General features: G+C 53.2%; 1 protein-coding gene across 1 annotated transcript; it reads right to left on the reverse strand.

Moving 5' to 3' along the window:
• Positions 1 to 407: 407 nt before the first annotated feature.
• Positions 408 to 26,571, reverse strand: COLGALT1 (collagen beta(1-O)galactosyltransferase 1). Its single transcript, XM_003915143.4, has 12 exons — positions 26,197 to 26,571; positions 22,073 to 22,183; positions 21,023 to 21,140; positions 14,119 to 14,253; positions 12,951 to 13,155; positions 10,953 to 11,072; positions 6,338 to 6,414; positions 6,143 to 6,249; positions 5,516 to 5,648; positions 3,992 to 4,119; positions 2,670 to 2,876; positions 408 to 2,398 (listed from the first exon to the last, which is right to left on the reverse strand). Exons 1-12 carry the CDS (start codon positions 26,454 to 26,456, stop codon positions 2,131 to 2,133), a joined length of 1,869 nt encoding a protein of 622 aa, XP_003915192.2. The 5' UTR covers positions 26,457 to 26,571; the 3' UTR covers positions 408 to 2,130.
• Positions 26,572 to 27,586: the final 1,015 nt, after the last annotated feature.

Below are 27,586 nucleotides of genomic sequence, written 5' to 3' on the forward strand. Positions count from 1 at the left end.
TTTTTTTTTTTGAGATGGAGTCTCATTCTGTTGCCCAGGCTGGAGTGCAGTGGCAAGATCTCAGCTCACTGCAACCTCCACCTCCTGGGTTCAAACGCTTCTCCTGCCTCAGCCTCCCAAGTAGCTAGGATTACAGGCACCCCCCCACTACACTAGGCTAATTTTTGTACTTCTAGTAGAGAGGGGGTTTCACCATGTTGGCCAAGCTGGTCTTGAATTCCTGACCTCAAGTGATCCACCCACCTTGGCCTCCCAAAGTGCCGGGATTACAGGCACGAGCCACCATGCTAGGCCCCACTGGACAGCTTCCCTACTGCACCTGCCCTGGTTTCCTCCCAAATCTTGTTGGGCAGTCAGGGGTGGGGAATGTGGGCAGTGTTTTGGTGCCAAGCAAAACCCCACAGACTTCTGTGAAAACCAACCAGGAACATTTATTAAAAAAATAAGCAAGTTATCCCCAAGAGGGTGAAGCACCGCTGGCCGGTTCTGACATTCGATTCAGGCTGAAGGCATGGCAACTCCTCCGGCCCTTGCTGGGAAATGTCCTGCCCAGGCCACGGGCGGTGCCCCAGTGCAGCTGGGTCCCCGAAAAGCCCCCAAACACATGATCCCACCAAAGGCTTGAACAGAGCAACTTCATCAAGCAGGCAGGGACCACACCTGAGACACAAGGGCAGGGAGGTAAAGCACAGGGGACTGGGGTTGGGCCAGGGACACCCAGCCCCCGTCTCCAACTGGCGCCCCCTCCAGGGGGGCTGACATGTGGTGTGGGGCCACCAGGACCTGTGGCTGCCCCTGGTGGGGGAAGAACAACCCTCCTTCTTGGGTGGTCGGGGTATGTTGTCTGCACACAGCTCAGATGACCATGGGCACAGGAAGAATCAAACTCAGTCAACCATCCTTCAACCCAACTGGGAGTCTGTGAGGCCTAGCACACAGGTGCTCAATAAATGCTTGTGGCATGAAGTGAAGGAACCGATCTTGTTCATCTCTGTGCCCTAGCACTTGGCATGTAGCCCATGACAAAAATGCAGACTGAACAACTGTCATCCTCTTTCTTATCACTAGTGCCCAGCACACAGTCAGTGCTCTTGAGGTGTGTGGAAAAGAAGCCAATTAAAGAGTGAGAAGTTCCCACACCGTCTAGCAGTGAGGGGAAAAAGGAAAAACGTGAAAAGTACCTTGTTCACTCCCATTCCTATCCCACAGCTCAGCTCCCTGCACACAGCAGGTGCTAAGTGTACCAAATCAATAACTTATCTTTGTGACACGAGTGCCAGGCACACAGTAGGTGATCAGTATGTGCTTGAATAAATGGATAGAAGCATCTTATTTATCTCAATATTCCCAGAGCCTGGGCTGGGCGCAGTGGCTCATGCCTGTAATCCCAGCACTTTGGGTGGCCGAGGCGGGTGGACCACTTGAGGTCAGGAGTTCGAGACCAGTCTGGCCAACATGGTGAAACCCCGTCTCTACCAAAAATACAAAAATTAGCCAGACGTGATGGCGCACACCTGTAGTCCCAGCTACTTGGGAGGCTGAGAAACAAGAATTGCTGGAACCTGGGAGGCATAGGCTGCAGTGAGCCAATATCATACCACCGCACTACAGCCTGGGTGACAGAGTGAGACTCTGTTCTTTAAAAAAAAGAAAAAAAAAAAAAATCCCAGAGCCTAGAATGGCACCCAATACACAGTAGGCACTCAATAAATCCTTGAATGAATTTTAAAAATGAATGTGTATCAGTAGTGCCTGATTCTTACTCTGATCAGTAACTGCTTGATGACTGAATCAATCGCTGATAGAGGGAATAATTATGCCTCATTCACTGCCATAACATGGGAACCTGGCATACAGCAGGTACTTAGTAAGTGTTGGGCACATGAACAGATGAAGAGGGCTTGGTTCCTCCCAGTTCCCCAGGGCCAAGCCCTGTTGCTGGCATGCAGTAGGCACTCCATTAATGCTGCCTGTGTGCACGTGATTGCTTAGCAAGAGCTGGCTGGACACCACCCCACACGAGAGCCCTCTGCGGCCTGCCAAGGGGTCCCAGAGGTGGCCCTGATGTCCTCAGTAAGCACCTGGAACCTGGGCCAGCGATGGCTGCTTTGGCTTTCTGGCTGCCACCCCTCAGAGTTCATCCCGGGCAGCACTGTCCAGTGGGGACTGGAGCACGTCTGAGTTCTTGGCCTCACGGCTCAGTGCCTGCTGCTCCCGCATCTTCTGGGACTTGGCGCGGTCCCAGTCGGTCTTGACGTGCTCATTGTTCCATACGACTGAGGTCTCGGTGTCACTCACATAGCCATCGTCTCCGGTGTAGTGTGTGGGGTAGATGAGCAGCGGCTCCACGGAGAAGGCATGCAGGTTGCGGAGGGAGAAGTGGGCCTTGTACTCGGACCTGGGGGGAGGAGGAGGGGAGTGAGGGGCAGCAATGGCTTCAGGGGAGGGGACAGCTGGAGGAAAAACTGGAGGTGAAGAAGTCAGTGGGGATAGATGAAGACGTAAGTGTGCAGGGGATACAAATGGAGACAGATCTGGGAGGGGGCGAACGGAGGGAGAAGTAGGCAGAAGAAGAGACATGTCCTCGGAGTCCGTGAGTTTCACGCCCCCACCCTCCCAGGACACGCCCACCGTGAGACCCCAGCCCAGCAGCCGCCCGCCCCTCTCACACTGGGTGCTTGTCGAACATGACGGGCAGGAACTCGTCCACAGGCAGCATCTTGGAGAGCGGCTCAGCAGCCAGCAGCTTGCGGGCGCCTTGCAGGGAGATCACGTAGGCCAAGGTCCAGTAGGAGTAGTCGGCCTCCACCAGGTTCCTCACGCGGGGCACGGCCTTCTCGGGGTGCTCCACCTGCATCCGCTTCCGGCCCACGTAGCTGGGGTGCAGGATCGGGCCTGTCACTCTCCTCCCGCCCTCCAGAGGGAGCTTGCCCAGAAAACTAGGGATCTAGTTACCCCGCCAGGCCCTGGGATGGGAGCAGGCTCAGCACGTTTGCGGAGCGCTGTGACTGGATGCAGAGAATGCAAGAGCCCAGGGGTCTGGGGGTCATGTGGGTCATGGGAATTAGAGTTTTTCCAAAGGGCGTGAGGGAGCTGTGGAGGCTTTGGAGCTGGGGCGAGCAGGATCACGCAGACGTTCTCTGAGGCTGAAGCTGCTCTGAGTTCAGAGGGCAGTGGGGGTGGAGGTGGGCGAGATGCCCTGATGTGGGGAGCAGTCAGGAATGGAGGGGTGCAGTTACTATTCACACGGGGCAGTGTTCCCAGAATGTGGATTAGGGCACTGCACTTGGAAGGGAAAGAAAGATGGAGGAAAGGAGAGGACAAACCAGCCCACCTATAGGAGAAAAGAAAGGCTCCAGTGCAGGAAACATGGTGGCGGTACTCCCATACCAGGGCTTGTCTAAGACCCAGGCGCCCTGGCCACGCCCCCACACTCTTCGGCCACACCTCCAGCTCTGACCACGCCCTCCATGACCACACCCCCATGCTCTTCAGCCTCGCCCGCAGGCTGCCCGGTCAAATTTTAGCCACATACACTTCCATAGGCCTCAGTCAAGTCTCTAAGCCCTGACCAAGCCTGCAGGCTGCTGGCCAGGTACCTTGAGTTCTGGGTGATCCTTCTAAGGTCCTTCCCTATATAGTCTACAGCCCTGACAGTGCTCTCAGGCCCAGGGATCACGTGAATCATCCTGCTACGTTTCCAGGAGGTAGCCACGCCCTACACCTACCACCCTGACCACACCCAGACATATGGCTCTAGGCTCAGCTGCAGCGCTCTGGCCACGCCCCTAGGATCCAGCTCCACTCCGCCTCGCACCCCACCTCTAAGCCCTGGTCTTGTACCTAGGTTCCAGCTCCACCCCACCCTCAAGCCCCGCCTCTAAGCCATGACCGTCCCCAGGCCCCAGCTTCACCCTGTCCCCAACCCCACCTCTAAGTCCTGGCCTTGCCCCAGGCCCCAGCTTCACCCCACCCTCAGATCCCCACTCACATGAGGTCCCAGTCCAGGCCCTCCCGCTCTACATCGCGCATAAGGTTCATCAGGCGTCTCTTGAAGAAGATCTCAAAACGCAGGTCATCCTCAAACACAAGCGATTTCTGCAGCCCCCGGTCCACCACCTGAGAGAGGAAGCCCAGCCAGGTCGCAGGGAGGCCAAGGCCAGGCCTGACCCTAAAGCACAGAGCTCTGCTTTCAGAAGCTCTGAAAGACCAGGAGAGAAGCCAGTGCATCTCCCCGCCTCTCCTAGCTCCAGGGACATCTGGACATCCATGCCCTCTGTCACCCATGATGGATCTCTGAAGAGGAAGGCCTCCTAGCCCCTCAAATGTCCACACCTCATGCACCTCTCACCTTGCAGCCGCACGCCCCCATTTGGCTTCATGTTTGATGATAACAAGTTTTTTTCTTTCTTTTTTTTCCTCTTTTTTGAGACGGAGTCTCGCTCGGTCGCCCAGGCTGTAGTGCAGTGGCTCAATCTTGACTGCAACCTCCGCCTCCTGGGTTCAAGTAATTCTCCTGCCTTAGCCTCCTGAGTAGCTGGGATTACAAGCATGTGCCACTACGCCCGGCTTTTATTTATTTTTCTTTTTTTGAGATACAGTGTCACTCTTGTCGCCCAGGCTGGAGTGCAATGGCATGATCTCAGCTCACTGCAACCTCCACCTCCTGGGTTCAAGTGATTCTCCTGCCTCAGCCTCCCAAGTAGTGGGATTACAGGAGCCCACCACCACACTCAGCTAATTTTAGTATTTTTAGTAGAGTCGAGGTTTCACCATGTTGGCCAGGCTGGTCTTGAACTCCTGACCTCAGGTGATCCACCTGCCTTGGCCTCCCAAAGTGCTGAGATTACAGGCATGAGCCACCACACCCAGCCATTTTTCTCTTTTTTTCTGAGACACAGCTTTGCTCTGTTGTCCAGGCTAGAGTGCAGTGGCACAATCTTGGCTGAATGCAGCCTTAACTCCTGGGCTCATGTCACCCTCCCACTTTAGCCTTCCGAGTAGTCAGGACCACAGGTGTGTGCCACCATGCCTGGCCCTGATAGCCCCAAGTTCGAAGCCCAATCAGATACCCTCCTCCAATCACAGCCTCTCCCTCTGAGGGTGGCTGAGGATGCCTGGGCTGGTGGGGTGCCCCCGGCACTGGGCAGGTGCTGGTTTAAAGTGGCTCTGTGGCCATGACTTCTATTACTAAACGTCAAGCATAGAGACCAGGCTGGGAGTAACGAGGATTTGTTTACAGGTCCCAGGCCCCAGACACCACCTGCTGCTCAAAAGGGCTCACCCCTCCCCCTAGCCTCAGTTTCCACATCTGCGCAATGGAAGGACGGCAGACACACCTGGGGTTGATACAGCTGGTGTGGCGCATCATTCACTAAAGAGACGCCATGGGTCCCATGGCTGAGGCTGGATGCCTGGCCAGGACTTTGGGGAACTCCTTCAACCCCTTCCCGCTCCAAATCTCAGAGGAGATCTCGAATCATAACTCTGGCCCCGCCCATCGCTCAGGACACACCTCCTTCCAGATGTTGTAGTGGCTCAGGAAGCAGCCCAGCTCACCCTTGGTGAGGGGCCGGCCGTGGTAGGGGTCCCGGTAGCCGGGCAGCATCTGGATCCCCAGCGCCTCCACCTGGCTGGTGTTCATGGCTCTGGAGAGGAGGAGGAGAGGGTCACGAAGAAGGCTCACCTTGCCTGCCATTCTGCCATCCCCCGCCATTCCATCATCCCCTGCGGCGTTGAGCAGCTGGTCCCCCTCTTGTAGCACTGGCACCCCTCCTGGACACATGGGGCCTCACTCGCCTGCACATGGTATACGCTCATGGGCAAACCTGCTCTCCTCCTCTCCTGGAGTCTGACTGACTTACCCCTCCATAGTCCCCACCAGCGCGGTCTACACTGGCAGCATGCAAACCTACCCATTCCCCTGGGTCAGGACTCACTTGCCTTCCATGGTCTACAACTGTGAGGATCTGCCCCTTCCCCGGGGTCCCATGCACTTGCCCTCCATGACGCCCACTGATGTGGTCTACACCTGTTTGGACATCACGCCCGCCCCCATCTGAATCACTTGCCGTCTACCAGCGAGGTCTACACCCACATCCACGTGCGGACCCGCCCCCCCACGCCCAGGCCTCGGACTCACTTGCCGTCCACGGCCTCTACCAGCCGGCACTCGATCTCCTGTGCCTGCAGCGCCCGCAGCATGCGTTCCCGCCGGTCCTGCCGCCGCCTCAGGTTGATCATGAAGACCTGCAGCCCGGAGAGCCCCGAGCCAGATCAGCCCCTGCAAGCGAGGGCCCTCCACCCGCAACCAGCCTCCAGGGAAGGCCCAGCCCACCTCGTCAAAGCCCATCTTGTCCGGTGTCTTGGTGGGAGCCGAGATGAAGCGGGAGGGCTCTGCTGGCGGGTGCTTCACTGTGGGGCACAGACGTTGAGGAGTCGCCGGGGTGAGGGGCCTCCTACCTCTCTCCAACAGGCTTTTCCCACTGCCTCCATGGCTCCCAGTCAGACTAGCTCGGCCCACAAAGTCGACCTGGCTCCGCCCACATCAGTGCTGCTCTCTAGGAGCCCCTCCCATGTCATTTGAACTCTGCACAGCAGCCCAAAGCCCTGACCGCACCCCAGGCCCCAGCTTCACCCCGCCCCTAGCCTGGCCTCTCAGCCCTGGCCACACCCCAAGTTCCACGTTCACCCCACCCCCAGCCCCGCTACTCAGCCCTGGCCACGCCCCAGGCCCTAGCCTCACCCCTCAACCTCCCCGAGCCTTGTCTCTAAGCCCTGGCCTTGCCCCAGGCTCCAACTTCACCCTGCCCCTCCCCAGCCCCACCTCTAAGCTCTGGCCACGCCCCAGGCTCCAGCCTCACCATGCACCGCCCCCAGCTACACCTTTAAACCCTGACCATGCAACAGCTTCGCTCCGACCCCCAGCCCCGCTTCTAAGTCCTGGCCATACCGCAGGCCCTAGCTTCACCCTGCCCCCAGCCTCGACTCTCAGCCCTGGCCACGCCCCAAGCTCCAGCTTCACTCCGCCCACAGCCCCGCCTCTAAGCCCTGGCCACGCCCCCATGCTCCAGCTTCACCCCCCCCAGCCCCACTTCTAAGCCCCTGCCAACGCAAAAGAACCCCCATTCCTACCTCAGGCCCTTTGCACATGCTTGGTCCCTGCTTGAAATACCCTTCCCTTCCCTGCTCTGTATCCTTACTTTTCAGCTATGATGCCCTGGGCATGGGGGTCACCCTCCCCCCTCCCACCTCCCTAGGCTGAGCCAGGCCTCCTCTGGGCCCCAACAGCACCTGGACTTGCACCACCAAAGCTCCCATCCTTGCTGCCCTAATCCCCTGGCCCTGTGCCTGTCTGTTGTGAACCCCTTGGGAAGGACACCAGGTATGTCTGCTCACACTGGGCCCCTAGTGCCCAACACAGGGACTTGGCACACGGCAGGCACTCAGTAATTGCTTGTAGAATGAACCAAGAAATGATGGCATGCTGTGTATCCTTGACTGGCCCGGGCCTCAGCTTTCCTAATCTATAAAATGGGTCAATAAGCCACTGAGAGGTTTCACGAAGAGATGTCATGAGATCATGCACTATGTCATGGGGTGAACTATGTCTCCCCAGTGCCAACCACCAGTACCCCAGGGTATGATCCTATTTGGACACAGGGTTGTGAACAGAGGTCAAGTTAAAATGAAGTCATTAGGGTGGGCCCTAATCCATATGGCTTGGGAGGCTGAGGTGGAAGGATTGCCCAGGAGTTCAAGGCTGCAGTGAGCTATGATGGTGACACTGCACTCCAGCCTAGGTGACAGAGACTCCATCTCCCAAAAAAGCAAAAAAGAAGGCCGGGCACAGTGGCTCACATCTGTAATCCCAGCACTTTGGGAGGCCAAGGCGGATGGATCACGAGGTCAGGAGTTCCAGACCAGCCTGGCCAACATAGTGAAACCCTACCCCCACTAAAAATACAAAAAATTAGCCGGGCGTGGTGGCAGGCGCCTGTAGTCCCAGCTACTCGGGAGGCTGAGAGAGGAGAATGGCGTGAACCTGGGAGGCGGAGCTTGCAGTGAGCGGAGATCAAGCCACTGCACTCCAGCCTGGGAGACAGAGCGAGACTCCATCTCAAAAAAAAAAAAAAAGAAACCTAAATTAACAAATTAGCTGAGCATGGTAGTGGCATGCACCTGTGGTCTCAGCCACTCAGGAGGCTGAGGTGGGAGGATCGCTTGAGCCAAGGAGGTTGAGGCTGCAGTGAGCTGTGATTTTGCCACTGTACTCCAGCCTGGGTGACAGCGAGACTCTCTCTCAAAAAAAAAATAAAAAATAAAAGGAAATGACAACACAAATATATGTATATGTGAGATCTTAAACTGGGAAAACTCTGGCAGCTACAGAGACGCTTCTCAGGCCCTGGTTCCTGATGGGAGGTGGTGATAAATGGAGACCCACCATTCCCGACTGTGGCCGGGTGGGACCTGGACATCTAAGTATGCCAGACTCTTGGGTGTTGCGGGGGGCTTGCCCCAGTGATTGTGCAGTCTCCAGGTGTCACCTCAAAAAGACTCAAAAGTCTCCCCTAGGCCGGGCGCGGTGGCTCAAGCCTGTAATCCCAGCACTTTGGGAGGCCAAGACGGGCGGATCACGAGGTCAGGAGATCGAGACCATCCTGGCTAACAAGGTGAAACCCTGTCTCTACTAAAAAATACAAAAAAAACTAGCCGGGCGAGGTGGCAGGCGCCTGTAGTCCCAGCTACTCGCAAGGCTGAGGCAGGAGAATGGTGTAAACCCGGGAGGCCGAGCTTGCAGTGAGCTGAGATCTGGCCACTGCACTCCAGCCCGGCGACAGAGCGAGACTCCGTCTCAAAAAAAAAAAAAAAAAAAAAAATCTCCCCTAGGCCAGGTGCAGTGGCATACACCTGTAATCCCAGCATATTGGGAGGCCGAGAGGGGCAGATCACTTGAGGTCAGGAGTTTGAGACCAGCCTGGCTAACATGGTGAAACCCCGTCTGTACTAAAAATACAAAATTACCCGGGCATGGTGGCAGGTGCCTGTAATCCCAACTACTCAGGAGGCTGAGGCAGGGGAATCGCTTGAACCCAGGAGGCGGAGGTTGCAGTGAGCTGACATTGCACTACTGCACTCCAGCCTGGGTGACAAAGTGAGACACCGTCTCAAAAGAAAAAACAGAAAGTCTCCCCCAAACACAAAGGACAGGGTGCTATTCCATCTTGAGCCACCAGAGGGAGCCGCAGATAGACTTGTTCAGAAATCGGTAAGGCTGGGGAAACGGAGCCTGGGGGCAGAGGCCTCACCCCTCCCACCCAGTCTCCATCTATGCAGTGGTGTGAATGGCAGTGGCCTTGGCAGGGCTTTCTGCGCCCAGAGCAGGGAGAGGCCCACATTAGAAATGGCTGAGATGGGAGCACCATCCCAAGGCAACCGCAATTACAGCTCAGCCCTGTGTGCTCCTCCAGTGGTAGAGGGACAGCTGCTGGTTTCATAGCTTATGGATTTTTAAAAATTTTTATTTATTTATTTATTGATACAGGGTCTGGCTCTGCTGCCCAGGCTGGAATGCAGTGGCGCAATCATGGCTCACTGCAGCTTCGACCTCTTGGGCTCAAGGGATCCTCTTGCCTCAGTCTACCGAGTAGCTGGGACCACAGGTGTGCGCCATCACACCTGGCTAATTTTTGTTTTTTGTTTTTTTGTTTGTTTGTTTGTTTGTTTGTTTTTGTAAAGACAGGGTTTCACCATGTTGCCCATGCTGTTCTCAAACTACTGGGTTCCAGGGATCTGCCTGCCTCGGCCTCCTGAAGAGCTGGGATTATTATTTATTATTATCATCATTTTTGAAGACAGAGACTTACTCTATTGCCCAGGCTGCAGTGCAGTGGCACGATAATGGCTCACTGCAGCCTCCAGCTCCTGGGCTCAAAGGATTCTCCCACCTCAGCCTCCTGAGTAGCTAGGAATACAGGCATGTGCCACCATATCGTACTAATTTAAAAAAATTTTTTTTTCTTTTTTTTTTTGAGACAGAGTTTCACTCTGTTGCCAGGCTGGAGTGCAGTGGCACGATCTCGGCTCACTGCAACCTCCACCTCCTGGGATCAAGTGATTCTCCTGCGTCAGCCTCCCGAGTAGCTGGGACTACAGGCATCCGCCACCACGCCCGCTAATTTTTTTTTTGTATTTTTAGTAGAGACGGGGTTTCACCATGTTGGTCAGGATGGTCTCCATCTTTTGACCTTGTGATCCGCCCGTCTCGTCCTCCCAAAGTGCTGGGATTACAGGCGTGAGCCATTGCACCCGGTCAAAAATTTTTTTATAGAGAGATGGGGTCTCACTATGTTGCCCGGGCTGATCTTGAACTTCTAAGTTCAAGCAATCCTCTCACTTTGGCCTCCCAAAGTGCTGGAATTACAGGTGCGAGTCACCATGTCCAGCCTATACATGCACTTTAGTGAAAACTTGCTGTCCTCTCAGTTCTCACATCCTCCATAGCTCCTGACTGTCCTCAGGGGGAAGGTCCCTTCCTCAGCCTGGTCTCTGAGGCCATCTACCCTGGCCCTGGATACCAGCCCCAGGGGCTCACTGACCTTGCCTGTTCCCTAGGTTCACGTCCCTTCCAGCCTCTCGGCCTTTGCCCACGCTACCACCTCCCACTGCAATCCCCTTTCTGGTGAACTCCTACTCAGCCTGCCCCTTAATGCCACCTCCTCCAGGAAGCCCACCCGACAACCCCAAGCACGCTGTGTACAGCTGCCTGCAAACCAGCACTCTGTAAGAGCAGGGACAACCCTCCACCTCATTCACATGTGCCCTTGCACTCAGCACCCCCCACAGGGACTGGCATCTGCCTGGCACTCAGTGCTCACAGGACAGATTTGAGACATCAGTGAAAGGGAGGCAACCTAGCCCCTCCCAGGGCGGTGTGCAGGCAGACTCACCCATGACCTCCAGCTGCACGTGCATGAAGCTCTCAGCCTCATCCTGGAGGGTGCTGTGGGCGCGCAGCGGTACCGGCAGGAAGCCGTACTCCTCCTTGTTGCACACGTACATCTGCACCTCTGCAGTGGGCAGGGAAGCAACAGACACATGTAAAAACAGGCCAGGCCCAGTGGCTCATGCCTTCCATCCCTGGGCTTCAGGAGGCCAAGGCAGTAGGATCGCTTCAGATCAGGCAAGACCTCATCTCTACAAATAATTTTTTTTTCTTTTTTTTTTTTTTAGACAGAGTCTTACTCTGTCTCCCAGGATGGAGGGCAGTGGCACTATCTTGGCTTACTGCAACCTCCACCTCCTGGATTCAAGCGATTCTCCTGACTCAGCCTCCCAAATAGCTGGGACTACAGGCTTGTGCCATGCCACCATGCCCGGCTAATTTCTGTATTTTTAGTAGAGACAGGGTTTCACTATGTTGGCCAGGCTAGTCTCAAACTCCTGACCTCAGGTGATCCACCCGCCTCGGCCTCCCAAAGTGCTGGGATTACAGGTGTGAGCCACTGTGCCTAGCCCAAATAATTTTTTTTTTTTTTGATATGGAGTCTCACTCTGTTGCACAGGCTGGAATGCAATGTCATGATGTCGGCTCACTGCAACCTCCACCTCCCGGGTTCAAGCGATTCTCCTGCCTCAGCCTCCTAAGTAGCTGGGACTACAGGCACATGCCACCATGCCTGGCTAATTTTTTGTATTTGTAGAGATGGGGTTTCACTGTGTTAGCCAGGATGGTCTCAATCTCCTGACCTCATGATCCACCCGCCTTGGCCTCCCAAAGTGCTGGGATTACAGGTGTGAGCCACCACACCCGGCTCTACAAATAATTTTAAAATTAGCTGGGAATGGTGGTACCTGCCTATGGTCCCAGCTACTCAGGAGGCTGTGGCAGGAGGATCACTTGAGCCCAGCAGATTGGGGCTCCCGTGAGCTATGATAGCGCCATTGCACTCCAGCTTGGGCAACAGGGCAAAACCCTGTCTCAAAAACAAACCAAACAAAAAACAGTAAAAATGCATGTTGAGGCACAAAAAGGAAACAGTTTGACAAAATGTGAGTTAAGTTACTTCCTTCTACATCTACCCTTTTCTGGATGGTTTGAACTTTTTTATGAGTGTATCTTTTTTTTGAGACAAAGTCAGGTTCTGTCGCCCAGGTTGGAGTTCAGTGGCGCCATCTCGGCTCACTGCAACCTCCGCCTGCGGGGTTCAAGCAATTCTCCTGCCTCAGCCTCCAAGTAGCTGGGATTACAGGCACTTGCCACCATGCCCAGCTAATTTCTGTATTTTTTTTTAGTAGAGATGGGTTTTCACCATGTTGGCCAGGCTGGTCTCGAAATCCTGACCTCAAGTGATCCACTGAGCCTAGCCGAGTGTGTATCTTTTTTAGACTAAAAAATTCAACGATGCTCTTTTAATTTAATTTTATTGTATTTATTTTTTTTGAGACAGAGTCTCGCTCTGTTGCCCAGGCTGGAGTGTAGTGGTGTGATCTTGGTTCACTGCCTCCTGGGTTCAAGCAATTCTTGTGTCTCAGCCTCCTGAGTAGCTGAGAGTACAGGCACCCACCACCACGCCCAGCTAATTTTTGTATTTTTAGTAAAGACGGTTTTCACCATGTTGGCCAGGCTGGCCTCAAACTCCTGACCTCATGTGATCCGCCCGCCTCGCCCTCCCAAATTGTTGGGATTATAGGCGTGAGCCACTCCGCCTGACCAACCAATAGCTCTTAAAGAGCTAGGGAATGAAGCTAACCAGTAAAGCCAGGGCTGGAGAGAGACTGGGTCCTGAAGACATTATCTGAACACCTAGATACAGCTGTATCTGAAGTCAGCCCTGCGCTGCAATGTTTGGGTTCTGTGAATCTTCCGTGTGCTCTGAACTGGCTTAGTGCAAAACCCAAAGAACCAGGCAGATGGCCCTGCAATGACAGACCTCTCATGTACGTACCTGCCTGCTTGCAGGAGAAGGCGAAGACGATGATGTCGTCAAAGGACCAGGTGTAGTCAGGGTGAGGTGGGTAGAAGGCCAGGTTCCTGGACGCTGCCTTCCGCAGGTCGATCAGGAAGGTTGAGTGCACCATGGGAACTGCAAAGCAGCCCCGGCGGTCTCGCTTGCGGATGGGGATGTAGGCAGGTGTGCGCTTGTAGTAGCCCTGTGGGGAGACAGCGACGGTTCTGCATAGGGGTCTTGAAAGGTGAGGATGGAGGCCCATGATAGCGGGCGGCATGGAACAGGACCAGACGGAGAGCCAGGCACAGCAGTGTGTGCCTGTGGTCCCCCCAGATTCAAGCCCAGTATGGGACCTGTGGCCAGGCCTGGCCAATAAGAAAGAGTCTTGTATTTCCCCAGCTTCAGTAATGAGTTCAGAGGTAGTGTAGAGGAGACTAGCGATGGCCCAATCAGAATGGATGACGGCTGGACGCTGCTGAGATCACTCTCAAGCTGTCTGAGAATGAACCCACCCAAAGGATAGAGAAAGACAGTTATCCAAACACCTGGATCAAGCCATGCCTGAAGTCCCATCCTGACACTACCACTTGCTAGCTGTGTGAGTTTAGGCAAGTCACTTCTTCTCTGTGTTTCTGTTTCCACCTCTGGAATAGCAGGGTGGGGGACAATCAAAGACCCTCTATTCTTCCCTCCCATCTGGCCTCAGAGGACTGTTTGAAGATTACCATAATGAGTTTTTTTGTTTTGTTTTGTTTTTGAGACCAAGTCTCACTCCATCACCCAGGCTGGAGTGCAGTGGCGCGATCTCAGCTCACTGCAACCTCCGCCTCCTGGGTTCAAGTGAGTCTCATGCTTCAGCCTCCCGAGCAGCTGGGGGGACAGGCGTGTGCCACTGAACCTGGCTAATTTCTGTATTTTTTTTTTTTTTAGTAGAGATGGGGTTTCACCATGTTGCCCAGAGTGGTCTCAAACTCCTGAGCTCAGGCAATCCGCCTGCCTCAGTCTCCCAAAGTGCTGGAATTACAGGCGTGAGCCACCGTGCCCAGTTTCCATGATGATTTTTGTAAAACACACACACAACAAAGTTGTGTGACAGTAAGTTTCACTCTAGCCACGAACCCACCTGCTCAGCCCAGACCCCACAGTCCCCAGGCGCTCACTCTACCTGGGAAGTCATTCCACACCAGAAGTTGGAGTACGCAGCCCGGGAATCCAGCATGGGGGCGACCACCGTCTTGTTCTCAGCGATGAGCAGGCTCAGCGTGTCAGGGTTGAGGATCAGGTTGTCCGCGTCTACAAACTGCAAAACACCCCACACAGCATCAGCATGGGCTGCCAGAGTGCCTCCAGGTCAGGCTACCACTCAGAACAGCTGGGGCAAAGGCCAGAGCCCTGGGGGTCGGGCAAAGACCTCTGGAAGCACCCCCACACCGGCTGAAATGGAGCAGGGACCCCGTTTTGGGGGCCTGCAGGATCCCCTGGATCATGGAAATAAAGCAAAGCTCTTGAGTTCCTTCAAAGAAAATTCTAGGCACTGAGCTAGCGCTGAGAAGTAAATGAACAACCGGAGCAAGAAGGTAGCAAAACATTTCTTTTTTTTTTTTTTTTTTTTGAGACAGAGTCTCACTCTGTCACCCAGGCTGGAGTGCAGTGGTGTGGTCTCCACTCACTGCAACCTCCGCCTCCCAGGTTCAAGTGATTCTCCTGTCTCAGCCTCCCGAGTAGCTGCGACTACAGCCGTGCACCATCACATCCGGGTAACTTTTTGTACTTTTAGTAGAGACGGTGTACCGTCAAGTTGGCCAGATTGGTTTTAAACTCCTGACCTTATGTGATCCGTCCACCTTGGCCTCCCAAAATGCTGGGATTACAGGTGTGAGCCACCATGCCCGGCCTAGTATTTTGCTTTTTCTTCCTTTTTTATTTTTTAAAGGGATAGCATCTTGCTCTGTCACTCAGGCTGAAGTGCAATGGTGCAATCGTAGCCCACTGCAGCCTGGAGTTTCTGGGCTCAAGTGATCCTCTCATCTCAGCCTCCCAAGTAGCTGAGAGTACAGGCATGCGTTACCATGCCTGGGTAATTTTTTTATTTTTATTTTTGTAGAGATAGGGTCCCTCTACATTGTCTAGGGTGGTTTTGAACTCCTGGGTTCAAGTGATCCTCCCGTCGCGGCCTACCAAAATGCTGGGATTACAGGTGTCAGTCACTGCACCTGGCCTAAAATTTAAAAAAGAAATACATACATACATATATATATAGAAAATCACACATAGAAAATGATTAGATCTGGATGTTTCCCCTCTATTAGGATGTAAAGACACAAAAGTCACGATATATCACAGAACCACTAACATGTTTTTTGGGTTTCTTTTTTTTTTTTTTTTTTGAGATGGAGTCTTGCTCTGTCGCCCAGGCTGCAATTGCAGTGGCGGGATCTCGGCTCACTGCAAGCTCCGCCTCCCGGGTTTGCACGCCATTGTCCTGCCTCAGCCTCCCGAGTACCAGGCACCCACCACCTCGTCCGCCTAGTTTTTTGTATTTTTTAGTAGAGACAGGGTTTCACCACATTTCGCCAGGATGGTCTCGATCTCTGACCTCATGATCTGCGAATACCGACTCCCAGGCTGCTGGGGCCGACTTTGGGCACGCACCTGGCTGGGTTTCTTGTTTTTTTTTTTTTTTTTGCGGAGGCCGGGGTCTCGCTCCTGTCTGGGCTGGAGTGCCGGTGGCGGGATCTCCGCTCACTGCAAGCTCCCGCCTCCCGGGGTTCCGCGCCATTCTCCTGCCTCAGCCTCCCGAGTAGCTGGGACTACAGAAGCCGCCACCTCGCCCGGCTAGTTTTGTCTTTTTAGTAGGGCGGGTTTTGCCGTGTGTAGGATGGTCTCGATCCTCCTGACCTTGTGATCCATACCGAGCTCCCAAAGAAGATGCTGGGATTGGTTTCTTGTTTTTTGTTGTTGTTGTAATGGAGTCTCCTGTTGCACAGAGGCTGGATGGAGTGCATTAGCCGCGATCTCGGGTAAACGTCGCCGGAGTCGTGGCTGGGATTGAACACGAATAAAGTTTTGTATTTTCTGGTAGAGACGGGGTTTCACCAGGTTGGCCAGGCTGGTTTCGAACTCTTGATTTCAAGTGATCCACCTGCCTCGGCCTCCCAAAGTGCTGGGATTACAGGTATGAGCCACCGCGCCCGGTCTGGATCTTTTTCTTTTACTGCTGGTCCACAGAGATGCTTGCTGTTCCCCAGGCAGTATCGTTTAGAATATTGGATCAACTGCCATAAACAACAACAAAAACTAGAATTCCAGTATCCCCCGGCAACGTGGGAATACCATTTCCACATGGCAACCTTCAGTTGCAGAGGGGAGTTGGCTGGCTCTTAGGACAAGCCCTGTGGTCATGTTACATACCCCATCCGGTCCCTCTGGATGTTTGAATCTGTGACCTTTGAATATTAATGCAGAACAAACAGCCAGATCGCTGTGGCAGTTCCTCAAAAAGCTAAACATAGAACTACTACATGATCCAGGAATTCCATTCCTAGGTATGAACCAAGAGAATTGAAAGAAAGGACTCGAACAGGTTCTTTGTTTGTTTGTTTTTGAGACAGAGTCTTGCTCAGTCACCCAGGCTGGAGTACAGTGGTGTGATCTCGGCTCACTGCAACCTCCACCTCCTGGGTTCAAGTGATTCTCCTGCCTCAGCCTCCTGAGTAGCTGGGATTAATTACAGGCATGCGCACCACCATGCCCAGATAATTCAAACAGGTCTCTGTACGCTCATGTTCATGTCAGAATCCTAACAGCCAGGCCAGGTGCAGTGGCTCATACCTGTAATCCCAGCACTTTGGGATGCCAAGGCAGGCAGATCACATGACGTCAAGAGTTCGAGACCAGCTTGGGCAACATGGTCAAACCCCGTCTCTACTAAAAATTACACACAAAAAAAATTAGCCAGGCATGGTGACACATGCCTGTAATTTCAGCTACTCGGGAGACTAATAACGCAGGAGAATCGCTTGAACCCAGGAGGCGGAGGTTGCAGTGAGCCGAGATCATGCCACTGCACCGCAACCTGGGCGACAGAGCAACACTCTGTCTCAAAAAACAAACAAACAAAGAAAAGAATCTCAACAGCCAAAAAAAGTGGAAGCGACTGAAGTGTGTCCATCAATGGATGAAGAGATCAACACGATACGGTCCACCCAGATAATGGAATAAGAGACAGCCATACAAAGGAAGAAAGCACGGATCCAGGCTGTAATGAACCTTGAAAACTCGATGCTGAGTGAGAGAAACCAGACACGAAGCACCACGTAGTGTGACATTCCATTGATGTGAAATGCCCAGAACAGGCAAATCCACAGACATGAAGCAGATGAGTGGCTGCCACGGCCTAGGGGAGGGGAATGGGGAGTTGAGGAGTGACTGCTGATGGGGTTTTATTTCTGGGGAATGAAAATATTCTGGAATTAGAGGTGGTGCTTGCGAAACAAATAAATATATATGTGAACTGACTTCAATTAATACAAACAAGAAATAGGATAAGGTGAATTTCTCCAGGAGATACAATTAAAATTTAGATGCTGGCCAGGGGCGGTGGCTCACACCTGTAATCCCAGCACTTTAAAGAGGCTGGCGGGAAGCGGATCATGGGGTCAGGAGATCCCGAGACCATCCTGGCTAACACGGTGAAACCCGTCTCTACTAAAATACAAAAAATTAGCCCGAGAGGCGTGGTGGCGGGGCGCCTGCTAGTCCCAGTTTTCGGGAGGCTGAGGAGGCCTGAGTGGCGTGAGCCGGAGGGCTGCAGTGAGCGAGATCGGCCACTGCATCCAACCACAAATGACAAAGCGAGACTCTATCTCAAAAAAATAAAAATTAAAATTAAAAAATTAGCCTGGCGTGGTGGCAGGCATCTGTAGTCCCAGCTACTCAGGAGGCTGAAGCAGGAGAGTCACTTGACCCTGGGAGGTGCAGGCTGCAGAGAGCCAAGATGGCGCCACTGCACTCCAGCCTGGGCAACAGAGTGAGACTCTGTCTCAAAAAAAAAAAGAAACACAAAAATATAATTTTGTGTCAAAAGCCACTTTGAGTTTTGAACCAGCACTTTGAGCTTCACCCCGGTTTGCTGAGGGAAAAAAGCTAAAGCCAAGGCATCAAACCTAAGCAAAATCTAGAGGCAGAGCAAAGGCAGCTTTGGCAGAGAGGCTCTGGAAGGTTCCAGATTCCACCGCTTGCCAGTTCTGTGCCTGCTTGGGCAGATGTCCCCTCCCTCTGTCAGCCTCTGTTTCCTCACCTATAAAATGGTCTGATAAATACCAAGCAAGAGTCCCTCAGGGCTCCATCATTCCTCCCGGCCGGTAGCACTGTCCCGTTCCTCCTCTGGCACCTTCACATCCAGTGCCAGAACCAGGGAGCCATCTCGCTTACTTTCAGCGGCCCGCGTCCTGAACCCCTGCCTTTCCCAGCTGCCATGCAGGCCTGTCATGTCATTTCCTTGCGAGACCTACTCCGGCCCTCCTGCTGATGGAGTGGTGTGGCTTCTGCTGCCCGCAGCAGCCACCGTGGGCTTTTGTTTTTTTAGGATGGGTCTCACTCTATGCATGTAGGCTGCGGAGTGCAGTGGCCGCGATCTCAGCTCACTACAACCTCGCCTCCCGGGTTTAGTTCTCCTGCCTCAGCCTGGGGGTTGCACTGAGGCGTGTTGTCAAAATCACACCAAGCTGATTTTTTTTTTTTTTGACGGGTCTGGCGCTGGCATACCCAGGCTGATTAGCATGGCCGATATGGCTCACCGCAAAGCTCCACTTTCCAGGGTTCCCGCTCCAGGCTCACCTGCCTCCAGCCTCCCGAGTAGCTGGGACTGAGCCGCCACTGAAAGCGACTGATTTTGGCCATTACCCAGGCAGAGACGGGATACGTGTTGGCCCAGGATGGTCGATCTCGACCGTGATCCGCCCGTCTCGGCCTTTCAGGAGGCCACCTGATTACGGAGAGCCGAGCTGCGGCGCCCGGCCCAAGCTGATTTTTGTACGGTAGGGCCACGGTTTTGCCATGTTGGCCAGGCTGTGGTCCAGAACTCACGGGCTTCCAAAACAATCCAGTTGCCTTGGCCACTCAAAGTGCTGGGATTACAGGCATGAGCCACCACGCCTGGTCCACAGTGGCTTCTGAAAATCTGACATCAGAACACAGACCTCCCCTGCTCACACACCCTCCATGGCTCCCCATTCCCCTCCAAGTAGACACCAAGTGCCTCCACTGGCCTGTGTAGCTGGACCTCTAGCCACCACTGCATCGTAGTCACTTTGCTCACTTGATTCCTTTCTTTTTCTTTTCTGTTTTTTGTTTGTCTCTCTGTCTGTTTTAAGAGATGGGCTGGATGTGGTGGCTCACCCCTATAATCCCAGCACTTTGGGAGGCCGAGACAGCTGGATCACCTGAGGTCAGGACTTTGAGACCAGCCTGGCCAACATGGCAAAACACCATCTCTACTAAAATTACAAAAATTAGCCAGGCATGATGGCGGGGGCCTGTAATCCCAGCTACTCAGGAGGCTGAGGCAGGAGAATTGCTTGAACCCAGGAGGTGGAGGCTGCAGCGAGCTGAGATTGTGCCACTGCACTCCAGCCTGGGCAACAGAGTGAGACTCTGTCTCAAAGAAAAAAGCAAATCAGGAGAATATAGGAAAGTATGAAGGCTGAAATAACATTTGGGGTAGATCATAGAAAACTGTGTAATGGATTCAATGTATATTATTTGGGGGATGGATGCCCCAAAATCTTTGACTTCGCCACTTCACAATCTATGCATGTAACAAAATTATACTTGTGCTCCATAAGTTTATACAAATTAAAAAATAGTAGTAATATTCAATCAATAAAGTTTTTTTTTTTTTTTTTTGAGAGAGTCATTCTGTGGCCCAGAATGGAGTGCAGTGGTATGATCTCGGCTCAAGAAAAAAATAAAAAATAAAAAGACTCAACTGTTCCCTTCCCCATGAGACAATGTCCCCGCAGGAGGAAGTGCAAGTCAGGCCTCAGCAATTCAATGTGGCCACCACCCCCTAGTCCCTGACCCCTTCCGGCTGCTTCTTGGAAGTGACCCAAAGGTTTGGCCATTACATATGATGGCGATAAAAACAGACATGACACGGTCAGGCGCTATGGCCCATGCCTGTAATCCCAGCACTTTGGGGGGCCAAGGCAGGAGGATCACTTGAGCCCAGGAGTTGGAGACCAGCCTGGGCAACATAGCAAGACCCCGTCTCTACAAAAATATTTTTTGTTATTTTTAAAAAATATTTATATATTTATTTATTTATGAGACTGCGTCTCACAGTGTTGCCCAGGCTGGAGTGCAGTGGTACAATCTCAGCTCACTGCAACCTCTGCCTCCCAGGTTCAAGAGATCCTCCTGCCTCAGCCTTCTGAGTAGCCAGGATTACAGGCACCTGCCACCAGGCCTGGCTAATTTTTGTATTTTTAGTAGAGACAGGGTCTCCCCACGTTGACCAGGCTGGTCTCGACCTCCTGACCTCAAGTGATCCACCCGCCTTGGCCTCCCAAAGTGCTGGGATTACAGGCGTGAGCCACTATGCCTGGCTTCTACAAAAATAAAAATAAAAAATTAGCCAGGCATAGTGGTGGGTGTCTGTGCTCTCAGCTACTCGGGAGGCTGAGGCAGGGGAATTGCTTGAACCCAGGAGGCAGAGGTTGCAGTGAGCCGAGATTGCGCCACTTCACTCCACCCTGGGCACCAGAGTGAGTCTCTGTCTCCAAAAAAAAAATAAAAAAATAAAAATGGACTTGACCCAAGTGTCCAAACACAGGGGACAACTGGGGACAGAAAAGCCCATTCATTCCTGGTGCTGAGGATCAAATGAATCCCAGCTTCTCCTCCACTGACCAACCATGTCACCTTAAGCAACTCATCTCCCCTCTCTAAGCCTCAGTTTACCCTTCTGCAAAATGACGTTAAGGATGGTCCTGCATCCTGCTGTTCCGCCTTCCCTGTGGATACCCAGACCTGCCTGTGATCCACAGCCGGCCAGCTGAGAAACTTACCAGGATGTAATCAGCCCACATGTCTCGAGCTGATTTCAGGGCTGCCTGGCGCAACTTCATGACATGCTCGTAGCGTGAGTCAGACCAGTGTTTCGGGCCTTCCTCGTCTGGGTAGGACCTATGGGGAGGCAGCTGTGATGTGGACATCACAAGGCACCATCAAAGCCTAGCGAGGGCCTGAGCTGCCTTCGGGGTAGTCAGAAAGAGCTTCCTGGAGGAGGGGACACGTAAGCTGATCTGAGGGATGGGAAAAAGGAAACGAGGAGGAAAGAGAAGTGGGGAGAATGTCCCTGGCCGGAGGTACAGCCTGTGCAAAGGCCTGGAGGGAAGAAAGCCCGAGGCACACTGGAGGGAAGGAAGGAAGCTCAGAGTGGGGCCCAGTGCAGTGGCCCACGCCTGCGATCCCAGCACTTTGGGAGGCAGAGGTGGGAGGATCACTTGAGGCCAGCGCTTCGAGACCAGCCTGGGCAACACAGTGAGACCCTATCTCTATAAAAAATACAAAAACATTAGCTGGGCATGGTTATATGTGCCTGTAGTCCCAGCTACTCAGGAGGCTGAGGTGGGAAGATAGCTTGAGCCCAGGAGGTAAAGGCTGCAGTAAGCTGTGTTCACTCCACTGCACTCCAGCCTGGGTGATGGAGTGAGACCCTGTCTCAAAAAAAAAAAACAAAAAAACCCAGAAAGGAACTGGGTGGGGGCGGGGAGTCCATGCTGCCCAGGGCCTCAGGGAGTAGATAAACAGCAAAGTCAGTGCTGGGACCAGGACTGAGTCAGTGAGCCAAGGAACAAAGCAGCGGGCATCCCCAGAAGAAAAAGGGAGTGAAGGAATTCTAGGTGCAGGGAACAGCTTGGGCAAAGGTCTGACAGGAGGATTATGGCCTATTTGTAAAGATGAGGGAGGGTCAGAGTAGCCTAATGCTGCCTGGCTGGGCTGGAGAGGCAGGGACTGAGGGCCTGTTATTCTGTCCTGGGACAACGGGGAGCCATAGAGGGTGTGTGAGCAGAGGCAAAGCGCAGTCAGACTAGGAGCAGGGGAAAGGCGCTCACCTGGGCTCCTCCGCCGGCCGCCACTCCACAGAATGGTACAAACTCTTCACGGCCACCAGCCACTCCCGCAGCACAGTTGACGTGTTATCCATGTTGTGGTCCGTAGCCACCCTGAAGGGAGAGGGAACAGGCAGCGCAGTTGGGGAGACTGAGGCAGGACCAGGCAGCAGCGAGGCAAGTCGAGGACCACATCCCCAACTGGCCTCCCACCAGCCATGCACCTCTGGCCAGGACACTTCTCCCTTTCCTTTTTTTTTTTTTTTTTTGAGACAGTCTCACTCTGTCGCCCAGGCTGGAGTGCAGTGCAGTGGCGCGATCTCAGCTCACTGCAAGCTCCGCCTCCCAGGTTCACGCCATTCTCCTGCCTCAGCCTCCCAAGTAGCTGGGACTACAGGTGCCCGCCACCACGCCCGGCTAATTTTTCTATTTTTTTTTTTGGTAGAGACGGGGTTTCACCGTGTTGGCCAGGATGGTCTCAACCGACTGACCTCGTGATCCGCCCACCTTGGCCTCCCAAAGTGTTGGGATTACAGGCATGAGCCACCGCGCCTGGCCCTTTCCACGTCAGTTTCCTCATCTGTAACATGGGGGTGGGAACAGGACCCAGTTTACTGGGAAGTGGAAGGATTAAACAAGCTAATTTTGGAAAGACACATTAGTGATTGGCTGTTTTATTACTGAGCATCTAAGATCTTGCAAACCACATTCACTAACAAATATGTATAACTTCATTTTTTTTTTATTTATTTATTTATTTATTTTATTTTTTTTTTTTTTTTGAGACGGAGTCTCGCTGTGTCGCCCAGGCTGGAGTGCAGTGGCGCGATCTCGGCTCACTGCAAGCTCCGCCTCCCGGGTTCACGCCATTCTCCTGCCTCAGCCTCCGAGTAGCTGGGACTACAGGCGCCCGCCACCTCGCCCGGCTATTTTCTTGTATTTTTAGTAGAGACGGGGTTTCACCATGTTAGCCAGGATGGTCTCGATCTCCTGACCTCGTGATCCACCCGCCTCGGCCTCCCAAAGTGCTGGGACCACAGGCTTGAGCCACCGCGCCCGGCCTCATTTTTTTTTTTTTTGAGACAGAGTCTTGCTTTGTCACCCAGGCTGGAGTGCAGTGGCATAATCTTGGTTCACTGCAACCTCCGCCTCCCAGGTCCAAGCAATTCTCCTGCCTCAGCCTCCCAAGTAGCTGGGATTACAGGTGCACGCCACCACACCCAGCTAATTTTTGTATTTTTAGTAGAGACGGGGTTTCGCTGTGTTGGCCAGGCTGCTCTCGAACTCCTGACCTCAGGTGATCCACCTGCCTCGGCCTCCCAAAGTGCTGGGATGACAGGAGTGAGCCACCACACCCGGCAATTTTTTACTGTATATATCAGGCCAGGCACAGTGGCTCACACCTGTCATCCCAGCACCCTGAGAGGCCGAGGCGGGTGGATCACCTGAGGTCAAGAGTTCTAGACCAGCCTGGCCAACATGACAAAACCCCATCTCTACCAAAAACACAAAAATTAGGCCAGGCACAGTGGCTCACGCTTGTAATTTCAGCACTTTGGGAGGCTGAGGCGGGCGAATCACTCAAGGCCAGGAGTTCGAGCCTAGCCTGGCCAACATGGTGAAACCCTGTCTCTACTAAAAGTACAAAAAATTAGCTGGGCGTGGTGGCAGGAGCCTGTAATCCCAGCCACTCAGGAGGCCGAGGCAGAATTGCTTGAACCTGCAGAAGAATCACTTGAACCTGGGAGGCGGAGGCTGCAGTGAACCGAGATCGTGCCACTGTACTTCAGCCTGGGCTCAAGAGTAAGACTCGAGTCTCAAAAACTAAATTTAAAAAAAAATTATTTAAATTTAAAAAAAATATTTAAAAATTTGAAAAATTAAAAAATAAAAATAAATTGATTTTAAAATTAAAATAAAATTAATTTTTAATTTTATTTAAAATTAAAAATAAAAATTAATAAATTTTTTTAAAAATTAAAAAATGAAATATCACAAACCAGCTGGGTGCAACGGCTCATGCCTGTAATCCCAGTATGTAATCCCAGCTGAGGCAGGAGAATCACTTGAGCCCAGGAAGGGGAAGTTACAGTGAGCTAGGATTGCACCACTGCACTCCAGCCTGGGCAACGGATATAAAACCCTGTATCAAAAAAAAAAAACGTGTATCTCAGCAGGGCGCTCATGCCTGTAATCCCAGCACTTCGGGAGGCTGAGGCAGGGCAGATCATGAGGTCAGGAGATCCAGACAAGCCTGGCCACAATGGTGAAACCCCGCCTCTATTAAAAATACAAAAATTAGCCAGGCATGGTGACGCGTGCCTGTAATCCCAAGCTACTCAGGAGGCTGAGGTAGGAGAATCACTTGAACTTGGGAGGTGGAGGCTGCAATGAACTGAGATCGTGTCACCGCACTCCAGCCTAGGCGACAGAGCAAGATTCCGTCTTAAAAAAGAAAGAAAAGGCCGGGCGCGGTGGCTCAAGCCTGTAATTCCAGCACTTTGGGAGGCCGAGGCGGGTGGATCACGAGGTCAGGAGATCGAGACTATCCTGGCTAACATGGTGAAACCCCGTCTCTACTAAAAATACAAAAAACTAGCCGGTGGTGGCGGGCGCCTGTAGTCTCAGCTACTTGGGAGGCTGAGGCGGGAGAATGGCGTGAACCCGGGAGGCGGAGCTTGCAGTGAGATCACGCCACTGCACTCCAGCCTGGGAGACACAGCAAGACTCCGTCTCCAAAAAAAAAAAAAAAAAAAAGAAAGAAAAAAAAAAGCATATTTCATCTCAAAGTATATCTCATAAACCCCCTACCCTGCCTTCCTTCATCTTCTCCTGTGAGCCACACCACTTCAGTGGGCTGCAGTCATTTATTCATTCAACAAACATTTGTTAAGTACCAATTGTGTATTTGGATTATCCAGACTGGGAAATCGGGTGGAAGGAAAAGCAACATTTGGGAGTTTAGTTTGACCGTAGTGCCAAGAGCTAATTCTACCCAATAAATTAAGTTGACAATAACACCAGCAATGAATAACACCAGCAATGATAGTAATCATAATAAAATCACTGAGAGCCAAGCCCATGCCAGACCCAAGGACTCCACATCCATTAACTGGTTAATCTTCAGAGACAAACCCAAAAAGAGAATTATATTAATACACTCATTTTCTTTTCTTTTTCTTTTTTTTAGAGGCAGGGTCTTACTCTGTAGCCCAGGCTAGAGTGCAGTGGTGCAATCATAGCGCACTGCAGCCTCAAACTCCTGGGCTTAAGCGATTTTCCCGCTTCCTGAATAGCTGGGACTACAGGCACACACCACCACACCCGACTAATTTTTGTATATTTTCTAGACACAGGGTTTTGCCATGTTGGCAAGGCTGGTCTCGAACTCCTGAGCTCAAGTGACCCGCTCACCTTGGCCTCCCAAATTGCTAGGATTACTGCGTGAGCCACAGCGCCCGGACCCATTTTCCATTTGAGGAAACTGAGGCAGGGAGTGAGAAGTCACCAGTCAAAGACTTCTTCAGAGCTCTGGCCTGTTCCCTCCCAAGCAAGCATCCACTTCCTCCTGGGCCATCTAGTCCTGGACTCCACCCACGCCGGTCCGAAGGCAGGGGTTTGACTGGGGCCTGGAGCCAGGCTGAGTTCTAGCTTAAGGTCAGCAGCAGGCACAGAAAGGCTTGCTGTTAAATGTGGCCCCTGGCAACGCCCCATTGGGGGCTCCGGGCTCAGTCCTTTGGAGGTGTACGTGCTCCAGAGGGAGTTAGAACGAGTCACAGTCAGTGGGGCCGGATCTGCCCTAGTAGGGTCCAGCAGACAGGAGCGGTGCCCAGCCCACCCCAAAGGAGCCAGCAGGAGGAACTCGATCCCGCTTGTTTTAATGTGGGGAGGGCTGTGTCTGGCCCCATGGGAGGACAGCAGGCAGGGGGCACGCGTGGGCCCATCCCGATGGGGCAGCGGGCAGGGGCATGCGTAGAACCGTCCCGATGGGGGTAGAGAGCAGAAAGCACGCGCGGATCCGCCCAAAAGAGGATAGCGGGCAGGGGCTCGTGTGAATCCACCCCAAAGGGGACAGCGAGCAGGGGCTCTCGTGGACCCGCCCGATGGGGACAGCGGGCTCGGCTCACCATAGCGCAGTGCGCTCCCGCGGGTGCCGCAGCCGCTCGAGTGCGCCCAGCGTGGTGGGCAAAGCGTGGGCCGCGTTTCGCGCCAACAGCGCGATGAGCACGCGCGGCGCCTGCAGGGGCGACTCTGGGCTCCAGCGCTCCTCGGGGAAGTAGGCGTCGGCGCCTGGCTGGCCCCCCGGCGGCAGTGGCGCCAGCAGCAGAAACAGCAGCGCCTGGAGCGACTGCTCGCGCCGCCGGCCGGCGCGTGGGGCCGCCGCCATCGCGCCACGCGTCTCCTTTAAGTCGTTTTTCTGCGGGAGGACTCTGGCCGCGCCTTAAAGGGGTCATTGGGGCCCCGCCCGGCCGCGCGCCTTGAAGGGGAGGAGCGCGTCTGGCGTGAAGTCCAGGCCCCGCCTCCAGACGCTCTCCGAGACCCAAAGCCCGGAGTGACGTCACCTGCAGCCCTACCCAGGACGCCCCGCCCCCGCACCCACGTTAAAGGCACAGAGCGCTCGGAGAGCGTGGAAGGGAGGTTAGGGGTAGCGTTAGGGTTAGGAACCTGCGCTTTCTCCAGGTGCGTCCTACCACCGAGACTTTCTCCTGATGCGCCGCCCAACTTCCCCATGTATAAAACCTGGGCTGTGCCACCAGGCGGACTTGGCTACTTAGGACCTGGTTTGGGACCCAAGAGACCTTAGCCTCAGTTTCCCCTGCTGCAACGTGGGTTTTGCCATCCTGGTTTTGGACCTCACAGGGATGTCATTGAGGGTTGTGGAGAATAAAGGTCATGACGTCCACAGACCTGGCGTCACATCCAGTCCCCGCCCTGGGCTTACTGTGTGTGAGCCTCAGTCTGTCCATCTATAAAATGAGATCATAGAGACCCTACAGGGTTGGCGTGAAAATGGAGCCAGGGCATGATAATGGACCGTTCTGAGCACAAGCTCTTCCAGAGACAAGGGCCGTGTTTTCATGGAAATGCTACCAAGGGATTGTTTTCCAATACTCTAGTGCCGTATTTTCAAACTGATTGACTTAGTGTCACACTTTTTTTTTTTTTTTTTTTTTTTTTTTGAGACGGAGTCTGGCTTTGTCGCCCGGGCTGGAGTGCAGTGGTGCAACATAGCAAGACCGTGCCTCTATTTTTAAAAACAATAAAAACTTTTAAAAATACATCTGAACATTATTATTATTATTATTTTCACAGAGAGAGTCTTACTCTGTGGCTCAGGCTAGAGTGCAGTGGCATGATCATGGCTCACTGCAGCCTCAACCTCCTGGGCTCAACTGATCCTCCTGCCTCAGCCTCCAAAGTAGCTGGGACTACAAGTGCACTCAACCACGCCCAGTTAACTTTTAAATTTTTTGTAGAGATGGAGTCTCCCTATGTTACCCAGACTCTTCTCAAACT

Source organism: Papio anubis, chromosome 20 (assembly GCF_008728515.1).
Source record: "Papio anubis isolate 15944 chromosome 20, Panubis1.0, whole genome shotgun sequence".
In the NCBI taxonomy this organism is placed as follows: domain Eukaryota; kingdom Metazoa; phylum Chordata; class Mammalia; order Primates; family Cercopithecidae; genus Papio; species Papio anubis.